The sequence below is a fragment of the Diabrotica virgifera genome, chromosome 8, assembly GCF_917563875.1.
Source record: "Diabrotica virgifera virgifera chromosome 8, PGI_DIABVI_V3a".
Lineage (NCBI taxonomy): Eukaryota > Metazoa > Arthropoda > Insecta > Coleoptera > Chrysomelidae > Diabrotica > Diabrotica virgifera.
The window spans coordinates 167,450,293-167,471,365 of record NC_065450.1 but is presented as its reverse complement, the minus strand read 5'-3'; the positions used below and the strand labels follow the sequence as shown (position 1 = coordinate 167,471,365).

General features: G+C 34.5%; 1 protein-coding gene across 4 annotated transcripts in view; it reads left to right on the top strand.

Annotated features, from left to right (window-relative positions):
- The window catches only part of LOC126889553 (stearoyl-CoA desaturase 5-like), a 185,778-nt gene that overhangs the window by 71,252 nt on the left and 93,453 nt on the right, over nucleotides 1–21,073 (top strand). For all 4 annotated transcript variants that reach the window (XM_050657928.1, XM_050657927.1, XM_050657930.1 and 1 more), the window contains exon 2: nucleotides 20,103–20,343. In XM_050657928.1, coding sequence (XP_050513885.1) covers nucleotides 20,103–20,343 — 241 coding nt within the window. The remainder of the gene's footprint in view (nucleotides 1–20,102; nucleotides 20,344–21,073) is intronic.

Here is a 21,073-nt window from a genome sequence, read left to right as displayed (position 1 = left end):
CTGGCAGAACCTTTGACAAACGGATAGCAGAACACAAAAGGGCTTTCAACAATAGAAAAACAGACACTTCTACATACGCACTTCACCTTTTAGATCATGAGAATTCTTTTAATGAAGAGTTTCAAATTCTTCATATTCAAAATAAAGGCCTTAAGCTATCTTTATTAGAATCTATGGAAATTAATAAATTAAAAAATACACATATAATTCTGAATGACCAACTCGAGACAAACAGCTCCGTACTCCTCAACCTCTTCAGTTAAAAACTTTAAAAAGGCAAATCCATACTAAACTAAATCACTTGAGAAAGGCACTCTGCCGAAACAGCTGTAGTCACATAGTTATAATAAATTTTGTGGAAGTATAGAAGACAAACGTTTTCAGTGTTTTATTGTTAGATAAAATGAACTTCCATCAAGTAACGGTTGAATCCATCGATTACGAGAAAGCTTTTGATCGACTACAGCACACCAAGATGATGTAAATAAAGAAGCAGAAATTAACAACCAATATTTGAAATTATTAGAAACCTTTACTGGACTCAAACCACAAACTCAGAATTGAAGGTCAAGACACTGAATATGTGAAAATCATGATTGGATGGAGTTCTACTAAACACATTCTACTAAACCAGTTAATCTATATGAGATATTCAGGTAATAATATAGTATTTGCAGACATCTAGAAGACCTACAAGGCGTTATGAACAAAATAACGTATTACAGTTAGCAATACTGACTCAATATAAACGTAAAGAAGACAAAGCTTATAATTAGCAAGAAAAAGATAAGAGAAGTTTAACTCTTCGTGAACCAAACCCGAGTAGAAGTGATGCACTACAACTGCTTCGGCACCATAATAAATGAAGAATGGGTCAACAATCAGGAGATAACAGCGTGTATAAGACAAGCTAGTTCCAACTTCAACCGGATGGGGGTCTTCTTCAAGAGCTACAACTTTTCTCTTGGTATAAAAGTAAGAATGCTGCGATGCTGAGTCTTTTCTGCCCTTTGCTGCTATTGAAGAATTGTGCTATGGTGTTGAATAAGGACCTTTTAACAAACATAATATGTTAAATAATGTTAACATATTGTGTTAAGACTGGAAACATTTGAAATATGTCTATATGGGAGAATACTCTTAACATCCACTGAACTGACTAAGTCACAAATTAGCAGGTCATCATAATTATAAAGAAGAAACGAGAGGAAAGTTCTAACTACCATCAAATCTCAAAGGCAGATATACCTTCTTACAGGCCATCCTGCAAAAACAAATATTTGGAAAGCGAGGTCCAAAAAGAAGAAAATCCTCGTTAAAGAACCTTAAAACCTGGTTTAGCATAGATATGTGCATCTTTTTCGTGCTGCTGCAGACAAAATAAAAATCGCAGAGATAATCAAACGGATGAAAAAACTTATATGGGCCGCATTTTTTTGGAAACTAAGCCATATTTTAAAAAGATCAATTTAAATACGTGCTTTGTTGAAAATTTTAGTTACCATGATTTCCCACTTGTTTGTCTACCTCCATTATTGAAAAATTCGTGTTTTATATCTTAATCATAAATATGTCAATTTAGAAGTTCCTTTTTAAAATATATTATATTTATAGGAAAGTGTATGACTACACAGTCTTATCGGTTATAAAAAATATTACCTATCTTCCACGTATTTTTTATGTCACGGCGTATAACAATAAGGACAATAATTTATGTAAGCAATTAAAAAATGGATAATTTATAATTGTACTAAAATCATTAAGAGCATACAGTAGCGCGTCATCAATATAACTTTGGGAGATAGTACCATATATTTTTTCGTAGGGTCTGCGAAACTTTGGCAACAGTGGTAATTTTTGACATTTTCTAAGATCCATATGCTGACAATTATACTGATAGGCGCGCGAAATGGAAGTAATAGAAAACAATTTTGTTATTAGTAAATAAATAGTAAATAAAGCAATAAACCAAAATGGGTGAAAATTTTATGTTAACATAGGAATTTCCACGAAATAATAATAAAACAATAATAAATAATCGTTTCGTTATGAAGCGAAACAAGAGCCATCTTATTGTATTTAGTTCATAGAGCGCCAAAAGACTCTAACTAGTTTAAACCCTTTTCTAAAATAGAACTTTAAATGATTTTAAAAAATCCTCCGAAAACACTATATACTCGCATTAGAATTCGACATATTTTTACGTAAAATATACTTACCTACCTACATATAACTAAAACTCACATTAAACAATAATCTATTTTTTCTACGAGCGTGCAAAAATGTCTACTTTTGCGCACGCGTTTTAGTTTAGAAAGTTTTACTTTTCGGCACGCGTGTTACTTTTCCGCACGCGTTTTACTTTTCCGCAAGCGTTTTAATTTTCCGCACGCGTGTTAATTTAGATATATTAATATGGCCTTAAAGTAATTATAATACATGCAATAAACTAATATTTAGATATTATTTACTAATTTATTTCAAGTATATCTTATTGTGTTCATGTTTTAATGAAATTAACGCGAGAATTCGATGAAATAAAATAATTTTGACATATTATTTAACATGTTATGACAAAATATTCCGAAATTCAAATCAGTAGACAATAACAGTGGTTTTGAATCGTCGTCATGGAAACCAAGATCGTCATGGAAACTCCCGCTTCGCGTCGTTCGGCAAACTGCAGTCGCGTGCGGAAAAGAATGACTTTCTGCACTTGTTAGGAAATAGTTATTTTCCTAACTAGTGCGGAAAGTGATACTTTCACGCACGAGACTGCCGTAGCGATAGCGGAGTTCAGGCAAGCAGTCTAGTGCGGGGAAGACAGTTTCCGCATGAGTTATAGACCAGGGCGCATCTGTAAAAATATTAGTACATTTGGACGTTGAGAGGTGACTCAAATTTGTTTGCAGAAATTGCTTGAAAATAACTCAAATAATAATATTTGAGCTATCCTCCCTCTCAAAAAGGTCCGGAACATTGTTTAAATAATCAAAATGTCAAAAAATGAAGGAAATATTCGATTTTTTTCTTCGTTTTTTGTTTATAACTTTAAAAATATTCATTTCCGACAAAAGTTGTACTGACATAAAACTTGCGTAATTAAATTTCCTAGAATATAAAATTGGTTAAAAATTTAAAAAATAGTCACCCTTGTTGCAAAATAGCAATATTTGCGAAAAAACTATACAAAAACAAGTATTCGCATTTTACGTTTTTCAACCATTTCTGCTACACTTAGGACCTTCATATTTCACCCAGAAAAACTTTATGATACAGTCAAACAACACTGTATTTAATTAGGATCGGTTTAGTAGATTTTGCAAAATAAATTTTGCAATCCAGCCTTCGCAAAAAAAATTCATTTTTTCAAAATGTTACAGGACTGAAAATAAAGCAGACAGCAAGTTGAATTTTTTTTGCGTATAGAAGCGTACTGTACCTTCCATTTGCAATTTTGCAAAATTAAAATCGATTAACTACCACAGCGTCAGGAATTTTTTTAAATAAACATTAATTATTGGTGCTACGCGCAGGACAGCGGATAGTTTGCTCTGATTGGGCATTCCAATGACCTTTGATAATGATCTATACATTTTAATTTTTATTACATTTCGATATAAATAAATAAATTTGTTTATTGCAAAATAAAAACACATACTCTGTCCTTTGAAATAACACTTTTATTAGCAAAAATTTTTTTTGTTCATATATTTTAACTTAGAGAATAAAAGTTTATTATTTTTAAACATATGCAATTGTTTAAACAATATTTCACAAACAATAATAAAATTAGTTTGATTTTTGTGGAATTAAAATATTAAAATACAACAAAATACAGAGTAAGAAAATAATATATTAGATAAAGATTGGAAGAAATTTTGGTGGAAATCAACTTGTGTGAATCGAACACCGCTGTCCTGCGCGTAACACCAAAAATTAATGTTAATTAAAACATTTCCTGACGCCGTGGTAATTAATCGATTTTAATTTTGCAAATTGCAGATGAAAGGTACAGTACACTTCTATAAGCAAAAAAAATTTAACTTGCTATCTGCTTTATTTTCAGTTCTGTAGCATTTTGAAAAAATGAATTTTTTTTGAGAAAGCCGGATTGCAAAATTTATTTTGCAAAATCTATTGAACCAATCTTAATAAAATTTACAGTGTTATTTTACTGTATCATAAAGCTTTTTTGAGTGAAATATGAAGGTCCTAAGTGTAGCACAAATGGTTGAAAAACGTAAAATACGAATACTTGTTTTTGTATGGTTTTTTCGCAATTATTGCTATTTTGCAACAAGGGTGACTATTTTTTAAATTTTTAACCAATTCTGTATTATAGAAAATTTAATTACACAACTTTTATGTCAGTACAACTTTTCTCGGAAATGAATACTTTTAAAGTTATAATCAAAAAACCAAGATATAAGTCGAATTTTTCCTTCATTTTTTGACAGTTTGATTATTTAAACAATGTTCCGGACCTTTTTGAGAGGGAAGATAACTCAAATATTATTATTTGATTTATTTTCAAGCAATTTCTGCAAAAAAATTTGAGTCACCTCTCAACGTCCATCTCAGAACAGATGCGCCTTGGACTATTAGGAACAATAATTTTTCTAAGGCCGTACGTTTGGAAAAAAGCCACAAAAAATAGAGTTATATCAATTTTTATTTAGGAGTGAAAATACACAAATTAATTCTTTGACAAGGTTGTCAAAACTTTCAATATAATGGATTACCACGACGACGATATTGGTTTCCATGACGACGATTTAAAACCATTGTAATTGTCTACTGATCTGACTTTTAAATATTATGTCAAAATAATTTTATTTCATCGAATTATCAGTAGTAATTGCACAAGAGCTCTGAAATTATTGAATTTTTGCCGAGTGGCACTTTGACAGTTTTAATTGTCAAAGTGTCACGAGAGCAAAAATTCTATATTAATTTCAGAGGTCGAGTGCAATTTGTTGCGATTATTTTATGAATAAAACTGTTCAAAACCAAAATTTTATTGTAATTTATTTAAGTAAGTACCATTAAACACACAGTTTTTATAAATATTTGACGATTGAAAGTCATCACTTTTATAATTTTTAAAACATTAATTGTCATTAATGTCACTGAATGTATTTTTTCGTAGCAACGAAGGGCATCTGACGTAATATACTTAACGACGGGAGATTATCAAAAATTATCGATTTAATTCAGATTTCTGTAGCTTTCTATTGGTCAGAATCTCCTAGGAATGAAATAATCGCGCTAATTTCATTAAAACATGAACACAGTAAGAGAAATTTGAAATAAATTAGTAAATAATATCTAAATATTAGTTTATTGCATGTATTATAATATATTATAATGCCATATTACAATTTATTTTACTTTCCCGCACGCCGTGCGGGAAAGTGCAACTTTCGGAAACGAAATGCGTGCGGGAAAGTGGCTCTTTTAGCACGGCCGTAGAAAAATAACTATTTTCAAATAGGCCAACAACTTAATTCTATTACACAAAAATATAATAAAAAACTCAAACATGAAATAAAATCACTTCTATGTAATTGGTATATTTATTAGAATTTTAAAAATCCCAATGGATTGAAAAATGTGTCCAATTCAAAACGTTTTTGGACCTATGGGTCCATCATCAGTGACTTCAAATACTTCCTAAATAGCCCCAAAACCCAACAATGGTTGAAATTATAATTCAATCTACATTATCTTGTAGTGATATTGAACAGGCTAAAAGCCGATGTTTAAAGATATACCCACCGGGAACATGGTGAAACTCTACCAGGAAACTTAATCAACCATCTTGATAAGTTGATTAAGTTTCCTGGTAGAGTTTCACCATGTTCCCGGTGCTTATATCTTTTAACATAGGCTTTTAGCCTGTTTAATATCACTACAACATAATGTAGATTGAATTATAATTTCAACCATTGTTTGGTTTTTGGGCTATTTAGCAAGTATTCGAATTCACTGATGATGGACCGATAGGTCCGATAACGTTCTGAATTGTACACATTTTTCAATCCATTGGGCTTTTTAAAATTTTTAATAAATATACCAATTACATAGGAGTGGTTTTTACTTCATGTTTGAGTTTTTTAACTATATGGTATACAGCCAACTTAGGGAACTACCCTTTTTAAAAATTTAATAAATTAACTATAAATAAACACTACTACACTGAACAGATATCGATAAAGATAACAGAACAGATAAGAGAAAATCTGACGCAGGTTTGTCAAAATGACAGTGACAATTTCTCTATTTTGTCTAATTAGTTATTAGCTATAATGTGTTCGATTTCTTGTAAGAAATAAAAAATTTTACTAGGTCCAATAATGACACAAAATCTAGGCACGAGATAAAAAAGTTTATTTGAAGAAAGTGTATTTTTTTGTTCTTGTTAATGGCGGTACAGGCTCGTTTTTTTAATATTGTATTTAATTACAGAGTAATCTCCACATACTAGTATATTTCTCAAATTGGGCTCTGTACTGCTATTCTCTATTATATTACGAATATGTGTGCCAAATATCTCGACAAAATATTCAAAATTACAGCCGCAATCTTGCACCGCGTTTGTTGCTACCTGTTGATCGCTACTGTTGCCTGTTAAGAGTTTTGCGTAGAAAACTTTGGTACTGTTTTATGAGAGATGTTAAAAAATTTTATTTCAACAAGACAAAATGGAGTAACACGATATTTTACAAAGAAATATTCATAATGAAGAACACGGTAATTATTAGAATGCATTGAGATGAAAAATTTGACGCACAGCATGATTCATTTCTTCTTCTTGATGTGCCCATCCGTAACGAATGTTGGAGAAAACTAAACTTATGACAATCTCGTAATGAGTGGAAATAACGCCGCCGCCTACGAAAAGTATAACTCCGAAAAATGCCGTTAAGAGTAGAACTTTCAATGAACGCCGCGAAAAATATTATTTTCGATTTTATGATTGTGAAAATTATAATCCCTAATAAAGTGTTAACGAAAACATTTATTTTTTGAGGAGTATCAGCAAAAAACATCATTTCTGTTTGTGGGTCCACGAAAATTATAATTACTAAAAGTTCTCAGAAATAATTGTTTCCGTCGGCAGAAACAGAAACAGCAAGGGAAATAATTGTTTTCGTCGGCATCTATTATGAACTACATCTTTTCATTATAAATATTTTGGGAGTTATAATCTTCGCGAACACGTATATAAAAAAATTGTATTATCGCCAACACTTACCAAAGAGTTATTATTTTCACTGGAAATGTATTAGGAATCACATTAATCATAGGTACCAGCCATGTAACTATTGACAATACATAATACCATACAACAAACAGACATAAATATCTGGGACACGAAATCAAAATAAGCAGAGACAATCAAACACATGAAATACAGAGGCGAATAGGCCTGATCCTGCGCCGGGGCCGCGCTTTTCCTTTATCTTACGTGTTATTACGTGTAGTATTTCATATTTCGGCATTTGGAAAACTAAGTCATATTCTAAAAAGTTCAATTTTCATGTGTCTTAAGCTAAAGGTTTATAACCAATATGTTTTGCCTGTACAAACTTATGGGGCAGGGCAGAGACTTTGACACTGACGCAACCATCCGCAAATAAATTCAGAGTTACACAACGGGCAATGGGACATGCAATGCTGAATGTGAGCCTTCGAGACCACATAACAAACCAACAAATCAGGCAAAGATAAGGAGTTCAAGACGTCATCGAAAGAGCTACGACACTTAAGTGGAACTGGGCAGGGCACTTAGCTGGAATACAAGATGGACGGTGAACAAAACGAATCCCGGAATCGAGTCCCAGAAACTATAAAAGAAGTCGAGGACGACCACCGACTAGATGAACCAATGGGTGCGTTCGGACGACCACAGCGGCTGACTGTCAGCACAAATCAGCTTAGTGGTTGTATCCAGCGCTGATAGGGAAAGGTTAGTAAATCTCTCAGCGGCTGACTTCCATAGCTGTCCAGCCGCTGTAGTCGTCCGAACGCACCTAATGATATAAAAAGTGTAGCGGGAAACTGGCTACAAGCGGCCCAGTGTAGAGTAGTGATGTTGATTATAGTTACTTTCGAGTATTCGTTACAAATCGTTACTTTTGTATAAAGTAATCATTTACAGTATTCGTTACTTTGATTACTATGACTACTTTTGTTACTTTTGTATTTAAGTACCGGTAATCATATCGAAGATCGTATTTCTTAGTAGGTAGGTTTGTATTGGTTTTCCGATAGGTGTCTGTTTAAGGGATAAAAATGGTTTGATTACTATGATTTCTTTTGTTACTTTTGCATTTGAGTACCGGTAATCATATTGAGAATCGTATTTCTCAGTAGGTAGGTATTTTGTGTAGGTATTCCGATATAATAACGACCTTCACGAAGTACGAAGTAATCAGTGTAATCAAAGTAATCAAAGTAGATACAATAGTTAGTCGTTACTCGCTCTGTTACGATTGGTACGAAGTAATCAGAGTAATCAAAGTAATCAAAGTAGATATAATAGACGTTATTCGCTCTGATACGATTGGTACGAAGTAATGAGAGTAATCAAAGTAATCAAAGTGGATACAATAGACGTTACTCGCTCTAATACGATTGGTATGAAATAACGAAGTAATCAGAGTAATCAAAGTAATCAAAGTAGATACAATAGTCGTTACTAGCTCTGATACGATTGGTACGAAGTAACGAAGTAATCAGAGTAATCAAAGTAACGATTTGCCTCTCTGTATGGTAATCGTTACTTTCGGTATTCGTAAGTAACGAGTACTTTGTAACGAATAGTTACTTTTTCAACATCACTAGTGTAGAGAACACTGAAAAATACCGAGGGAGGCCTACGTCCAGTAGTGGACGCGATTAGCAGATTGATGATGATGATTATCGTCAATAGTTACATTTCCACTCATTGCTAGATTTTTCATACGTTTAGTTTTCTCCAAGTTTATTTTTAATCCTGCTCTCTCAGACAGAGTTTTAAGCGAAGGTATCGTTGCAATTATGTCTTAAAAATTCATAAGATAAACCTCATATTTAATTTTTCTCCGTATACAGTGTGGATATTAAGTCTTACCCCCCCCCTAGTAAACTCCGTTATTTAAGACAAATATGCAAATGCTCGGACCCGTCAATTTTTATTTTAATAGAGATATTTTATAACATAAAAAAAATTGTCACCCCTTTCATCCCCTTCACTTGACAGCTACCCCCTCAGATTTTTTAAATAGCAATGGGGTTCGTGCGATAGTTCGTTGGAAAGGGTTTGGAAAGAAGAATTTAAAAATGTACCACACTTTATTTTAACCTCACGGATCTGTTTGTTAATAACGATTTATTGTTTGGAGATACACTTTGCGATACAACAATACAAAAGTAGGTACACTGGTTTTGCTTTAATGTGAGACATTCGGTATAACAAAATTTATTTAATTTTTACTCTTGAAAGTTTATACCGAATTATTTTTTTGCAGAATAAATACTTTTGTTTCGTTTAAAGATATTGCGGTTAGAACAATTTTTTAAATAATCTAGTTGGCGTGTCTAGTTTTTGACAACTGTCATAAAAACCAAGCAATTAGCACTGTTGATTGTAAAGAATATTGACAAGAACTTGAGATTTGGTGAGCTTTAGTGGTAACCTGTAAATTTTTAGTATTCAAAAGTCAAAACAATCAAAATGGCACCACCTCGTATATTAGTAGACAAATGTGAAGCAATTTTAATATTTAGTGAAGCAGGCCGTAACTACAATGAAGCTGTGAGAATATTTAATTAACGTTTTCCGGATCGGCCAATTGGTCGACATTACTATAAACTGCTTGTCACCAAATTTTTTGAAACTGGTTCTGTCGAGAACAAGAAACGGGATGGTAGAAAAAAGATTTCTGAGAAAAAGCAAGTAGATATTTTGTCTCAATTTGTAGTAAATCCATCCAGCTCAACTAGAAATGTTGCTCGCGAATGCGAAGTAAGTCACAGGACCGTTTTAAACATTTTAAGAAAGCAAAAATTTCATCCCTATAAGATAAAAATGGTGCACGAATTGACAGAGGATGATCCAGATCGACGACTGCAATATTGTGAAACTATGGATAATAATATTTCACAAGATCCAAATTATTTAAGACATATTTGTTTTTCCGGTTAAGCTACATTCTATTTAAATGGTCATGTACATCCACAAAACGTAAGATATTGGTCTGACGAAAACCCTCGATTGTTTCGAGAGTGTCATACTTAATTTCCAACTAAATTAAATGTTTGGGCAGGTATAGGTACTCGGGGATCACATTATAGGCCCTTTTTTATCGAAGGCAATTTAACGGGGGAAAGCTATCTTAATCTGTTGGAGACACAAATAATTCCTGCAATTAATGATGTGCTTAGAAACAATCCAGGCGAATTCACCCAAGATATTGTTTTCCAGCAAGATGGAGCTCCGCCTCATTACGCTGCTCGCGTTCGAAATTTTTTAGATAATTTGTATCCGAGAAGATGGATTGGACGTCGTGAATTCATTGAATGGCCACCAAGATCACCAGATATTACTCCTCTAGATTTTTACCTATGAGGTTACCTTAAATCCAAACTGTATGGGAGCCAGTTGACGACACTTGATGAACTCCGTCAGAGAATAATCGAAGAATGTAATAGGATTGACATGCAGACCTTACAAAGGGTTAGGGAGGCAAAAAAACAGAGAATCTACTTCTGCCAGGAAGTAAATGGAGAACATTTCGAGCATCTCCTGCAGTAATTTAAAATTTCTTTAGGATAATTTGGCAGTTCCTTTAATTTTAAAGATGTAATTTAATACGTTATTTTTTGTAACAATTTTGAATAAAACCATACAACATTTCAAACTTATCCTTTCCAACGAACTATCGCACGACCCCCATTGCTAATTAAAAAATCTGAGGGGGTAGCTGTCAAGTGAAGGGGATGAAAGGGGTGACAATTTTTTTTATGTTATGAAATACCTCTATTAAAATAAAAATTGACGGGTCCCAGCAATTTTCATATTGGTCTTAAATAACGGAGTTTACTGGGGGGGGGGGGGTAAGACCTTAATATCCACACTGTATATTGATACTCATAATATCATGCCATTGAGTGTTCTCAAATATTGACTTTAGAGCTACCGTGAACGGTGACTTTTACTTTGTCCATAGCTGACCTAAATAGTGTCGTTTTGCTCACTCCATACCACTGGCGGAGTTTCCTAAGTCAGGATATTTTTCCGCGCCCGGGGCCGCGATTTTCCTCTATCTTGCCTGGAATAATTACGTTTATCATTTCATATTTCGTATTTCTCATCACGTGGGAAAAGCACTCAAGTTTTCTTCTTTTTATGATATTCAGTACTTCTTTTTCTTTGTTTAGTCGCTGTATAACCGCTTAATTTGTTACTCTGTTCATCCACGATATCCTCAATATTCTGCGGTGAGCCCACATTTCAAAACTCTCAATCCTCTTGCACTTTGTTTCCGTGAAGGTCCATGCTTCCATTCCATAAAACAAAATGCTGAACACATGGCAGCGTAATAAGCGTATTCTAAGCGTAATTTTATCTCTCTGTTAATTAGTATCTTTTGCATTTTTCTAAATGATGTTCTCGCTTGAAGTTTCATTTTTATTCACCCAGCAGCCTAAATACTTGTATGCTTCTGCTCTCTGCACCATGTATCTGTTTATTTTAATATCTGTCAAGTTATTACCTATATTTTTGTATTTGCTAATGACCATCCATTGGGTTTCTTTTATGTTCCTTCTTCTTAACTCAGGCGAGACTCGTTAGTCTCTGGCACTTGGCAATAAGACCTTTGTACCACACCATGTTCTTCTCCTTAAACTCTAATAAGTTCTGTGGCTTCAATGAAGGCCAACAGTTTTCTTATTGGTAGTTTTAGGATCTCTTCTAGTTCAAACCTCATTTGAAAAGTGAATTCCTGTCTTACATCACCTAGCACACTGCAATGGTATAAGTATGTGTCTCTTTTGCCATTTCGCACTTTCTTCACCATGGCTTATTCACCTTACCTAGTTTGTGTAGGTGATTTCTTAAACGGCAATACCCAGTAACCATTTCAGTGACCGTTTTGATCTCTCGTTTATCGAGATTCATCAAAATGTTCGAGAGTTTTTATGAATATTATTGATTATTTTTTTTAGTTGAGTGGTTCTCCATTTCTTCTGATGATTCTTTATCAGTCATTTCTGAACCTCGTTTTTCTTAGCATCTTTAGTGATGCCACAGAAAGCTTCTGGGCCTTCAAAAGTTTCTCTCGAGCCTTGTTTCGCTACCATATATGCTCGTTCGTTCCCATGCACCCAGGTTACCAGCTTAGTTTTAGAAGTATTCACGGAGAGGTTCTCTTTCAGACATCAGTTCTCTATGTAATGAAGGGCATATCGCATCTTATCCGCAACAGTGCTGGGAAATTTTCCCCTAGTTACTATTGCAATATCGTCTGCGAAACCCTGGACCCAGATTCCTTGGGCGCTCAAACCATGAATCAGATCATCGACAACTATGTTCCATTATGACGGTGACAATACACCGCCTTCAGGGTATCACTTAGTTGCCCTCTGATTTATGGCATCTTCATACGTATCTGTGGATATTGTTCTGCTCCGAAGCATCTGAATAATCCACTTGTATGTTGTGTTGTTAATTTTCTTCCTCACCAGTGCGCTTTGTATAGACTCGATTGAGGTATTATCAACTGAATCTTCTATATCTAAAAATACAGCAAGGACGACTTCTTTCTGATGCAGACTCCTTTCGAGTTCCGACACAGGATTGTGCTTTACCTGATTTCCCTTCCTGAAGCATAGGAAATATACCATCCGGTCTCGCAGTTTTATAAGGTTCAAAAGTTTCAGTAGCCCATCTGACCTTGTGAGAACCAAAGATCTCGTCAGAGGTCAGCCAGTCCCTTTTGGCTGGATTATTTTTTGCTTGATAATTGTTATTACCAGTCAATTGCGTCGATCCTGGGAAGTGAATACTTAAAAGATGCTCTACAGCCTCCTTCTATGTGTCCATATACTTCCCATTGGGCAATTTCATTGACTTGGGTTTGTTAATGTTATATCTTTTGAGGATTCTGTTAACCCTGGCGCTTTCAGGTACACTTTCAATGTTTTCACAGAATTTTCTCCGGGATCTTTCCTTAGCGGACTGGATTTTCTTATTATAGGTTTTCAGTTTAGCCTTATATGCTTCACAATCACCTGACTCCTTCGCCCTATTAAAGAGCCGTCTTGTTTCTCTTTTGAGATCAGACAGCTCCTTATTCCAATAAGTTATTTGCCTGGGAGGACGACTTTTTTTAACGGACAGTTTTCCTTATATAAGACGATTATTGTATGCTGCAACCAGTCTACTGCCATCTCAACTTCAACGTTGTTTTTTGGCCTTTTAGGATAATTCCGTACCCTTGTTCCAAGATCCCTCTTAAAGGATTGCCAATCGGTCACCTTCGGGTCTCTATAGAACCTTGGTTACGGTTTGACTGAGTTTATCTCAAAGCATATGTATGCATGATATGATAAGGATAACGCATCAGACACATGCCACTCAGATATTATGTTCCCAATCCCCATAGAGCATAGGCTTAGGCCGATCAATGATTCTGCTCTTGATGTCCTGAATGTGGGCTTATTACCCCTGTTCAGAAGATCAAGTTCAGTAGTGAAAAGGTATTCAAAAAGTAACTTACCTCTATTGTTTGTATCTCTACTCCCCCAAATGATGTGGTAAGCGTTGGAGTCCACTCCAATGATAAGCTGTGTATGCTTATTATAGGTGCATCCTAGAAGGTTTTCTAGGTTAGTCCCTGGAAGTTGTTCTTTAGTGTCAATAGGAAGGTAAAGAGACGCAACAATCAACTTTTTAACCAACCCATTGCAGTTCAGTTTAATTCTGGCAGCTGGTATGTCCCCCCCACAGAGCTACATAACTGGTACCAGGTTAAGGTCAGATCTACAAAAGATACAAGTTCTAATTTTATTGTCAGGTACCCCCAAAACTAGTTCCCATCCCTTAACATTTAATCCCCCTATCTTACTTCATTTATCCACAATTATCGACGGTGAATAAGCACCATCTCAATGATTTTCTCAGCTATTTCCTGGCACAAAAGTTCCGAAGCTGTTTTTTTGTGCTACAAATTGATCTGTATGATCTTAATTTTGCAGTTGATTGGGTCTTTAACAGGTAATTTCCCTATTGTAATTTCTTCCACCTGCATAGATTCCCCTTCGGGCTCCAGCGGTTGGAAAGTAATTGTTGCAGGCGTTGGTTCCCCAATGTTCCCTGCCTGTTTTGCTTTTCCCCTTTTCCAACGGTATAATACTTGACGCTCTGGAGAAAGTAATAAGGCTTCCATTGTAGCCTTTCTAGCTGTGCTTCTGACTTCTTATCAATCCGGAGACTCACATGCAGTCATCCATCAGCTGATGGTTTGGAACTCAGAATTTCCCAACGACTGGTCCTTAGTTCAGGATTTTGTTTTCCAATTAAAGTGCCAGGTGCCAGTGGCACCTTTAGATTCTCATTTTTAGTCTCTGGAATGGACGGTACATCAGTACACGCATCGATTTTGGGAGTTCCTCAGCCTTAATCACCTTTCACTCCGTCTTTTCTTCCAAGAAATCCTTTGTAATCTTAAATGACTCCTTATCAGCACATATCATACCATACTATCCATCCATGAGCCGATTACCTTCGTAACAAGGTGCGCAAGGAACCTTGTCGATAAGTTTAATTAGGGCTTCTTTTATTGCTTTAATGTCTTTTTCTGATACAGATAATCTGGGTATTCTTTGGAAATTATTGCCGTCTTTATGCCCGTAAGAGCAGCTTTGTAATTACCTCTGAGCTCTTTCAGCAGTTCTGCTCTTTTTTGTTAATTTCTTCTCAGGAGCGCTTCTAGCAGACACAGTCCGATTAACAGCTTGTGTTATTTCGGCATTCCCAGGAGCCTTATTTTGAGGTCTAGGAGATAATTTGATCTTAGAAGTGTCAATTCCCTGTTCTCTCATTTTCCTAAGCTTCCTTCTCTGTGCTCCAGATATTTTTGGAAGATAAACCTCATCTTTCTCAGTATCTTTTAAAGGAGTCCGCATGGCGCCCTCAGTATTTGTATTACCCGATGTGGTGAGTTTATTTTCTTCCAGATTCTGCCGAACAGTCTCAGTGGAAGTTTGAGTGTTAGTTGGGTTACCCTGCTGCAAGATCCCTAAGGTAAAATCTTTTAAATGTTTGCATGGTTCCATATTGATCCCACGAGTATGGGAGAACTAACTCCTTTATGTTTAATTTCAGACCCATTTGTTGGCTATGGTCCGTCACTGAATGCAGGAATGTGCCTGCAAATCATCCCTGGCCGTTGCTAACAGAACTGTGTCATCAGCGTATCTCAGAGTATTGATGACTATTCAATTGGCAATTATACCCTCTGCTCTGTCTTCTACTGCTTATCTGAATATATTTTCTGCATACAAATTAAACAGAACCGGGGACAGCACGCAACCTTGTCTAACTCTTTTCGGAATAGGAATTTCTTAAGATGTCTGGTTGTTAATTCTGATGTCAACTGTTTGATTTCAGTACAAATTGGCTATTAGCCGAATGTCACCAACCATCCAGGCCTATCTCTTTTAGTATAACCATTAAGAGCGTAGGCGCAAAATTTCGTGCTAATGTGTTTTAAATGCATTCATTTTTTTTCCTTCCTGAGAAAACTAATAATTATTTTTGAAAAATTTAAACGCAGAGTACAAGATTACATTATTACCGGGGGCCGAAAGTCCCTTAGAATAACCAAAAAGTTTATTTTGAATGAGATATTTGAAATTAAAAATCACACTAAATGTTCTCTATTTTTTTCACCCCTGTAACTTATTAAAATAAACATTAAAGAAGTTTTCAGGGACTTTAGGTACTCGGCAATAATGCAGTCTTTCATTCTGCGTCTAACTTTTACAAAAATACTCGTTAGTTTTCTCAGTATTCGAAAAAAATGAATGCATTGGCGCGAAATTTTACGCCTACGTCCTTAAATTATTGTGTTGAACAGTTTCGAATGCCTTCTCATAGTCAACAAAGCAGGCATATACATCAACCTTCACATCCCCACATCTCTGTATAAGAACCTGAACGCTAAACAGCGCCTCCCTGGTGTTACGCTTAATTTTCGTGCAACAGCACAAATCTAATTTGTCATAAATATAAATTAAATGTTTACTTTACTGGCCTATAATCTTTTTTTGTGAATTGTTTGAAGGTAAAATTTGACCAGGCATGCCAAATCAATTTCTAGTGATATTAAATATTAATTATAACTAATTATTAATGTGTATTTGGATAATACCTCTAGGCAACAGGTATTGTCTAATATGTCTTATCAATTGGGTATTCAAATGAGCCGCTGATATATCTGGCTCTAATAGGTTTAAGTGTTGGCGGCACTGTTTTGGAAGCCGAAGAATTTCCTTCCGTAAACGAGTACCTAGGGGATATTTTGGAATGTGGTAGTGAGACATGGTGCAAAGCAAATTTTGAAAGGGCGTGTTAGCAAATATTCTGGATGAAAGTTTGTATACATGTATCAAGAAGTTGATTGGTCTATTATTTTCTCTAATTCAGTAATATCACCTTATTTATGACCGATAACAGACGAAATTTTTTGGCTGGTTTGTTAAATGCATGTAATAGATGCTTATGCCTTTTTCATTTCTCAGCAATTATCTTATTATATGTAGCGGTGTATGTGCATGTTGTATATTGTGTCTACTTTAGACTCGTCCAATAATATCTGTATTTTCCTATAGACATTACATAAAAAGTCTTTTGGTTTAACCCTTAATATAATCACTGACATGTAGAATGTTATGCCTTGTCGAAAATATATTTTATTGTAAAACGTGTTGTTTAAAAAATTTCTAGAACATCATCTACGTACCTTCAAGTGATGTGTAATTAGTTATACCTGCTCCCAACTGCTTCAGTTTTAGTATGTTTAGTCTTTGAGCTATGTTGACGTAAGTTTTCTTGCCGTATCACGTACCGAATGTCAGTATTTACGTTTCTATAGTTAAAAGCAGTCCAGTGTATTCTTCTCGCTATTTAGTATGGCAGTAAGTTTATCAAGTTGTTCTACTTTCAAGTTGAAAGCACTATTTTAAGTCACCAATACCAAAGTTTTTTTGTAATGCAGGTTATAAAGGATTTTTTAAGAACCTTCACCATTTTTTTAATATTAGGAATAATTGATGGATTCGACCGTTACTTGATGGAAGTTCATTTTATCTAACAATAAAACACTGAAAACGTTTGTTTTCTATACTTCCACAAAATGTATTACAACTATGTGACTATAGCTGTTTCGGCAGAGTGCCTTTCTGAAGTAATTTAGTTTACAATGTGTTTGCCTTTTTAAGGTCTTTAACTGAAGAGGTTGAGGAGTGGGGAGCTGTTTGTCTCGAGTTGGTCATTCAGAATTATATCTGTATTTTTTAATTTATTAATTTCCATAGATTCTAACAGAGATAGCTTAAGGCCTTTAATTTGAATATGCAGAATTTGAAACTCTTCATTAAAAGAATGATTATAATCTAGAAGGTGAAGTGCGTATGTAGAAGTGTCTGTTTTTCTATTGTTGAAAGCCCTTTTGTGTTCTGCTATCCGTTTGTCAAAGGTTCTGCCAGTTTGACCGATGTAAGTTTTCGGACAGTCACCACAAGTTAGTTTGTAGACACCACTCTGTAGTTGTTTTCTCTTTCGGCCCTTATTGTTCTTAATATATGCTTAAGTTGTTATTAGTTCTGAAAGCTGGTGTTATTCCTTTCTTTTTTATGTATCTGGCTATTTTTGTTGTTATCTTGCCAGTATATGTGATAGAGCAGAAGGTACTTGGTTCTTTCTGTGGTGGTGGATATACTAATTTCAGGGCTTTCTTATGGAGTTTTTGGTTTAAAATTTTATTAATCGTTTGTTCGTTATATCCATTGTTTACTGCTATTTGTTTAATGATGTTCAGTTCTATTTCGAAGTTATTTTTTGACATGGGAATTTCTGTCAGTCTATGTATCATGCTATGGTAGGCTGCTAATTTGTGTTGTGTAGGATGGGATGATGAATTGTGTATAGTTGTGTCAGTATGGGTAGGTTTATGATATACGGAGAACTCATGTTTGTTGTGTAGTCTGGTAATTGTTACATCTAGAAAGTATATGGACTTATTCTGTTCTGTTTCTATTTTTAACTCAATATTACTATGAAGTGAATGAATGTATGATAGAAATTGGTCAAGTTGCCTGTTAGTTCCTGTAAACAGTTCTTATATTGGTGGAGATACGTGGATGATATATTAGTATGCTTTACATGAACTAACAGGCAACTTGACCAATTTCTATCATACATTAATTCACTTCATAGTAATATTGAGTTTACAATAGAAACAGAAGAGAATAAGTCCATAAACTTTCTAGATGTAACAATTACCAGACTACACGACAAACATGAGTTCTCCGCACATCATAAACCTACTGACCTACATCATAGACTGACAGAAATGCCCATGTCAAAAAATAACTTCGAAATAGAACTGAACATCATTAAACAAATAGCAGTAAACAATGGCTATAACGAACAAATGATTAATAAAATTTTAAACCAAAAACTCCATAAGAAAGCCCTGAAATTAGTCTATCCACCACCACAGAAAAAACCCAGTACCTTCTGCTCTATCACATATACTGGCAAGATAACAACAAAAATAGCCAGGTACATAAAAAAGAAAGGAATAACACCAGCTTTCAGAACTAATAACAACTTAAGCAAATATATTAAGAACAATAAGGGCCGAAAGAGAAAACAACTACAGAGTGGTCTAAAAAATAATTTGTGGTGACTGTCCGAAAACTTACATCGGTCAAACTGGCATAACCTTTGACAAACGGATAGCAGAACACAAAAGGGCTTTCAACAATAGAAAAACAGACACTTCTACATACGCACTTCACCTTCTAGATCATAATCATGATTTTAATGAAGTGTTACAAATTCTTGCATATTCAAAATAAAGGCCTTAAGCTGTCTTTATTAGAATCTATGGAAATTAATAAATTAAAAAATACAGATAAAATTCTGAATGACCAACTCGAGACAAACAGCTCCCACTCCTCAACCTCTTCAGTTAAAGACTTTAAAAAGGCAAACACATAGTAAACTAAATCACTTGAGAAAGGCACTCTGCCGAAACAGCTGTAGGCACATAGTTATAATAAATTTTGTGGAAGTATAGAAAACAAACGTTTTCAGTGTTTTATTGTTAGAATATTAGGAATGTATACGTTCATAGTTTTCTTGAAAAAATAAATTTTATTTTATTTGGGGCAGTATTTTATTTTACAGCAATATGAAGAATCATTTCGTAGTTGATGCAAAAAACAAACACAGTGATATAAGACCAATTCATATTAAAAACAAAGGAGAATAGGCAACGGTATGACATACCGCCTTTCTGAGTCTACGTCCTAAAACATCCATGTCAGTAGTTAAGGGTTAAATTGTATAAAAACTACTTATTGTTAAGTTATTACTTCTTAGTAAAAGGTATCTTGTAATGAGATTATTGAAAACTACTTGTACTTACGACTGCTGATGATTTATAAAGGGCGTGTTCCGGCGTAAGGGGCGATTTCCGGGGGTGAGGAGTTTAAATTATGGTTACAATTGTGAGTTTTAAGGGAATTTCACACACTTTTGAGTGCCAAAAAGACATTCAAAACGTCTCGTTAATAAAGCATTTTTATTTGCCCAGGAACAAAATGTATCGAGAAGCAAATAGCTCGATTTTTAAATGTTTCCTTTCCTAGGGTTACATCATTTTTTGTCTCGACGCGTAGAAACTATACACCCTGAACACAAAATCCAACCAGGGAATCAATATTATGAAACCATAAACTATAATTAATTTGATAATTTGTGGTTTATTATTCTAAAGCAGATATTTGATAAAATATATTTTTTTATATTTTTTTAGATCATGAGTATGGAGGATGTTGTTGTTGGTTTGCCGACAAGTACCGAAGAACCGACACAAAAAGCCTACACCAACCACCATAATCATTCATCGGAAACAGAAAAAGTAGGCACTGATCCAAATTTTAAACGAGTTATAGTTTGGAAAAATGCAATAGGATTTCTTATGATTCACCTGGTGGCTTTATATGGATTATTTTTGTTACTAACATTTCAAGTTAAATTTTTGACATTCCTTTGGGGTAAGTTTTTAATAACGTATACCATATATAGTGTATAAATTATTGCCTTTTTATGGATTTATCTAATAATGAAATATGAGTAATGGGTTAAAACTTGTCCTGAAAGGAGTTGATTCTTTCATATTTTCATGATATCTGATTTAATTGTTTTGATATCAATAGCCATTTGCCAATGTACCATTGGCAAAAACGTTAAAAATAATAAGAGTTAAATAATTAGAGAGGGACAATACATTGACAACTAGGACCAAACTCCTAATAATCAGAATTTGATGCATCACAAAGCATAAAAACATCCACCTTCATATCTTTCCAGCCAAAGCTGGCTGTTGCCGAAAACCATCATGGGCAAAGTACACTTTGTAACCCTTACAAAGGTTATTGGCTAGCTCAGCCTGGCGTAGGTCCTGTGATGTACAACAATAAATCATTTTTCCAAGGGTCTAAGGGAGGTTAATCAATAAAATTCAAAAGTAACTTCACATATTCATTTATTGACCCTGGTAAATCAATCAGATACACATTATTGCTATTTTAATATATAGAACAAATAAAATTGATGATTATTAACAAAGACATTTGTTGTCAAGGAAATTAATTTTTCAATAGCACTTTGCTAACGCTTGACTGCAAGAGGGCTACTTATCTTTTGCGTCCGTCGAGGGATCTCCATTGCCGTCCCCAGGTCTTGGAGGGACTTCGGCTCCACGTAGCCTCTGTTGACTGGAGG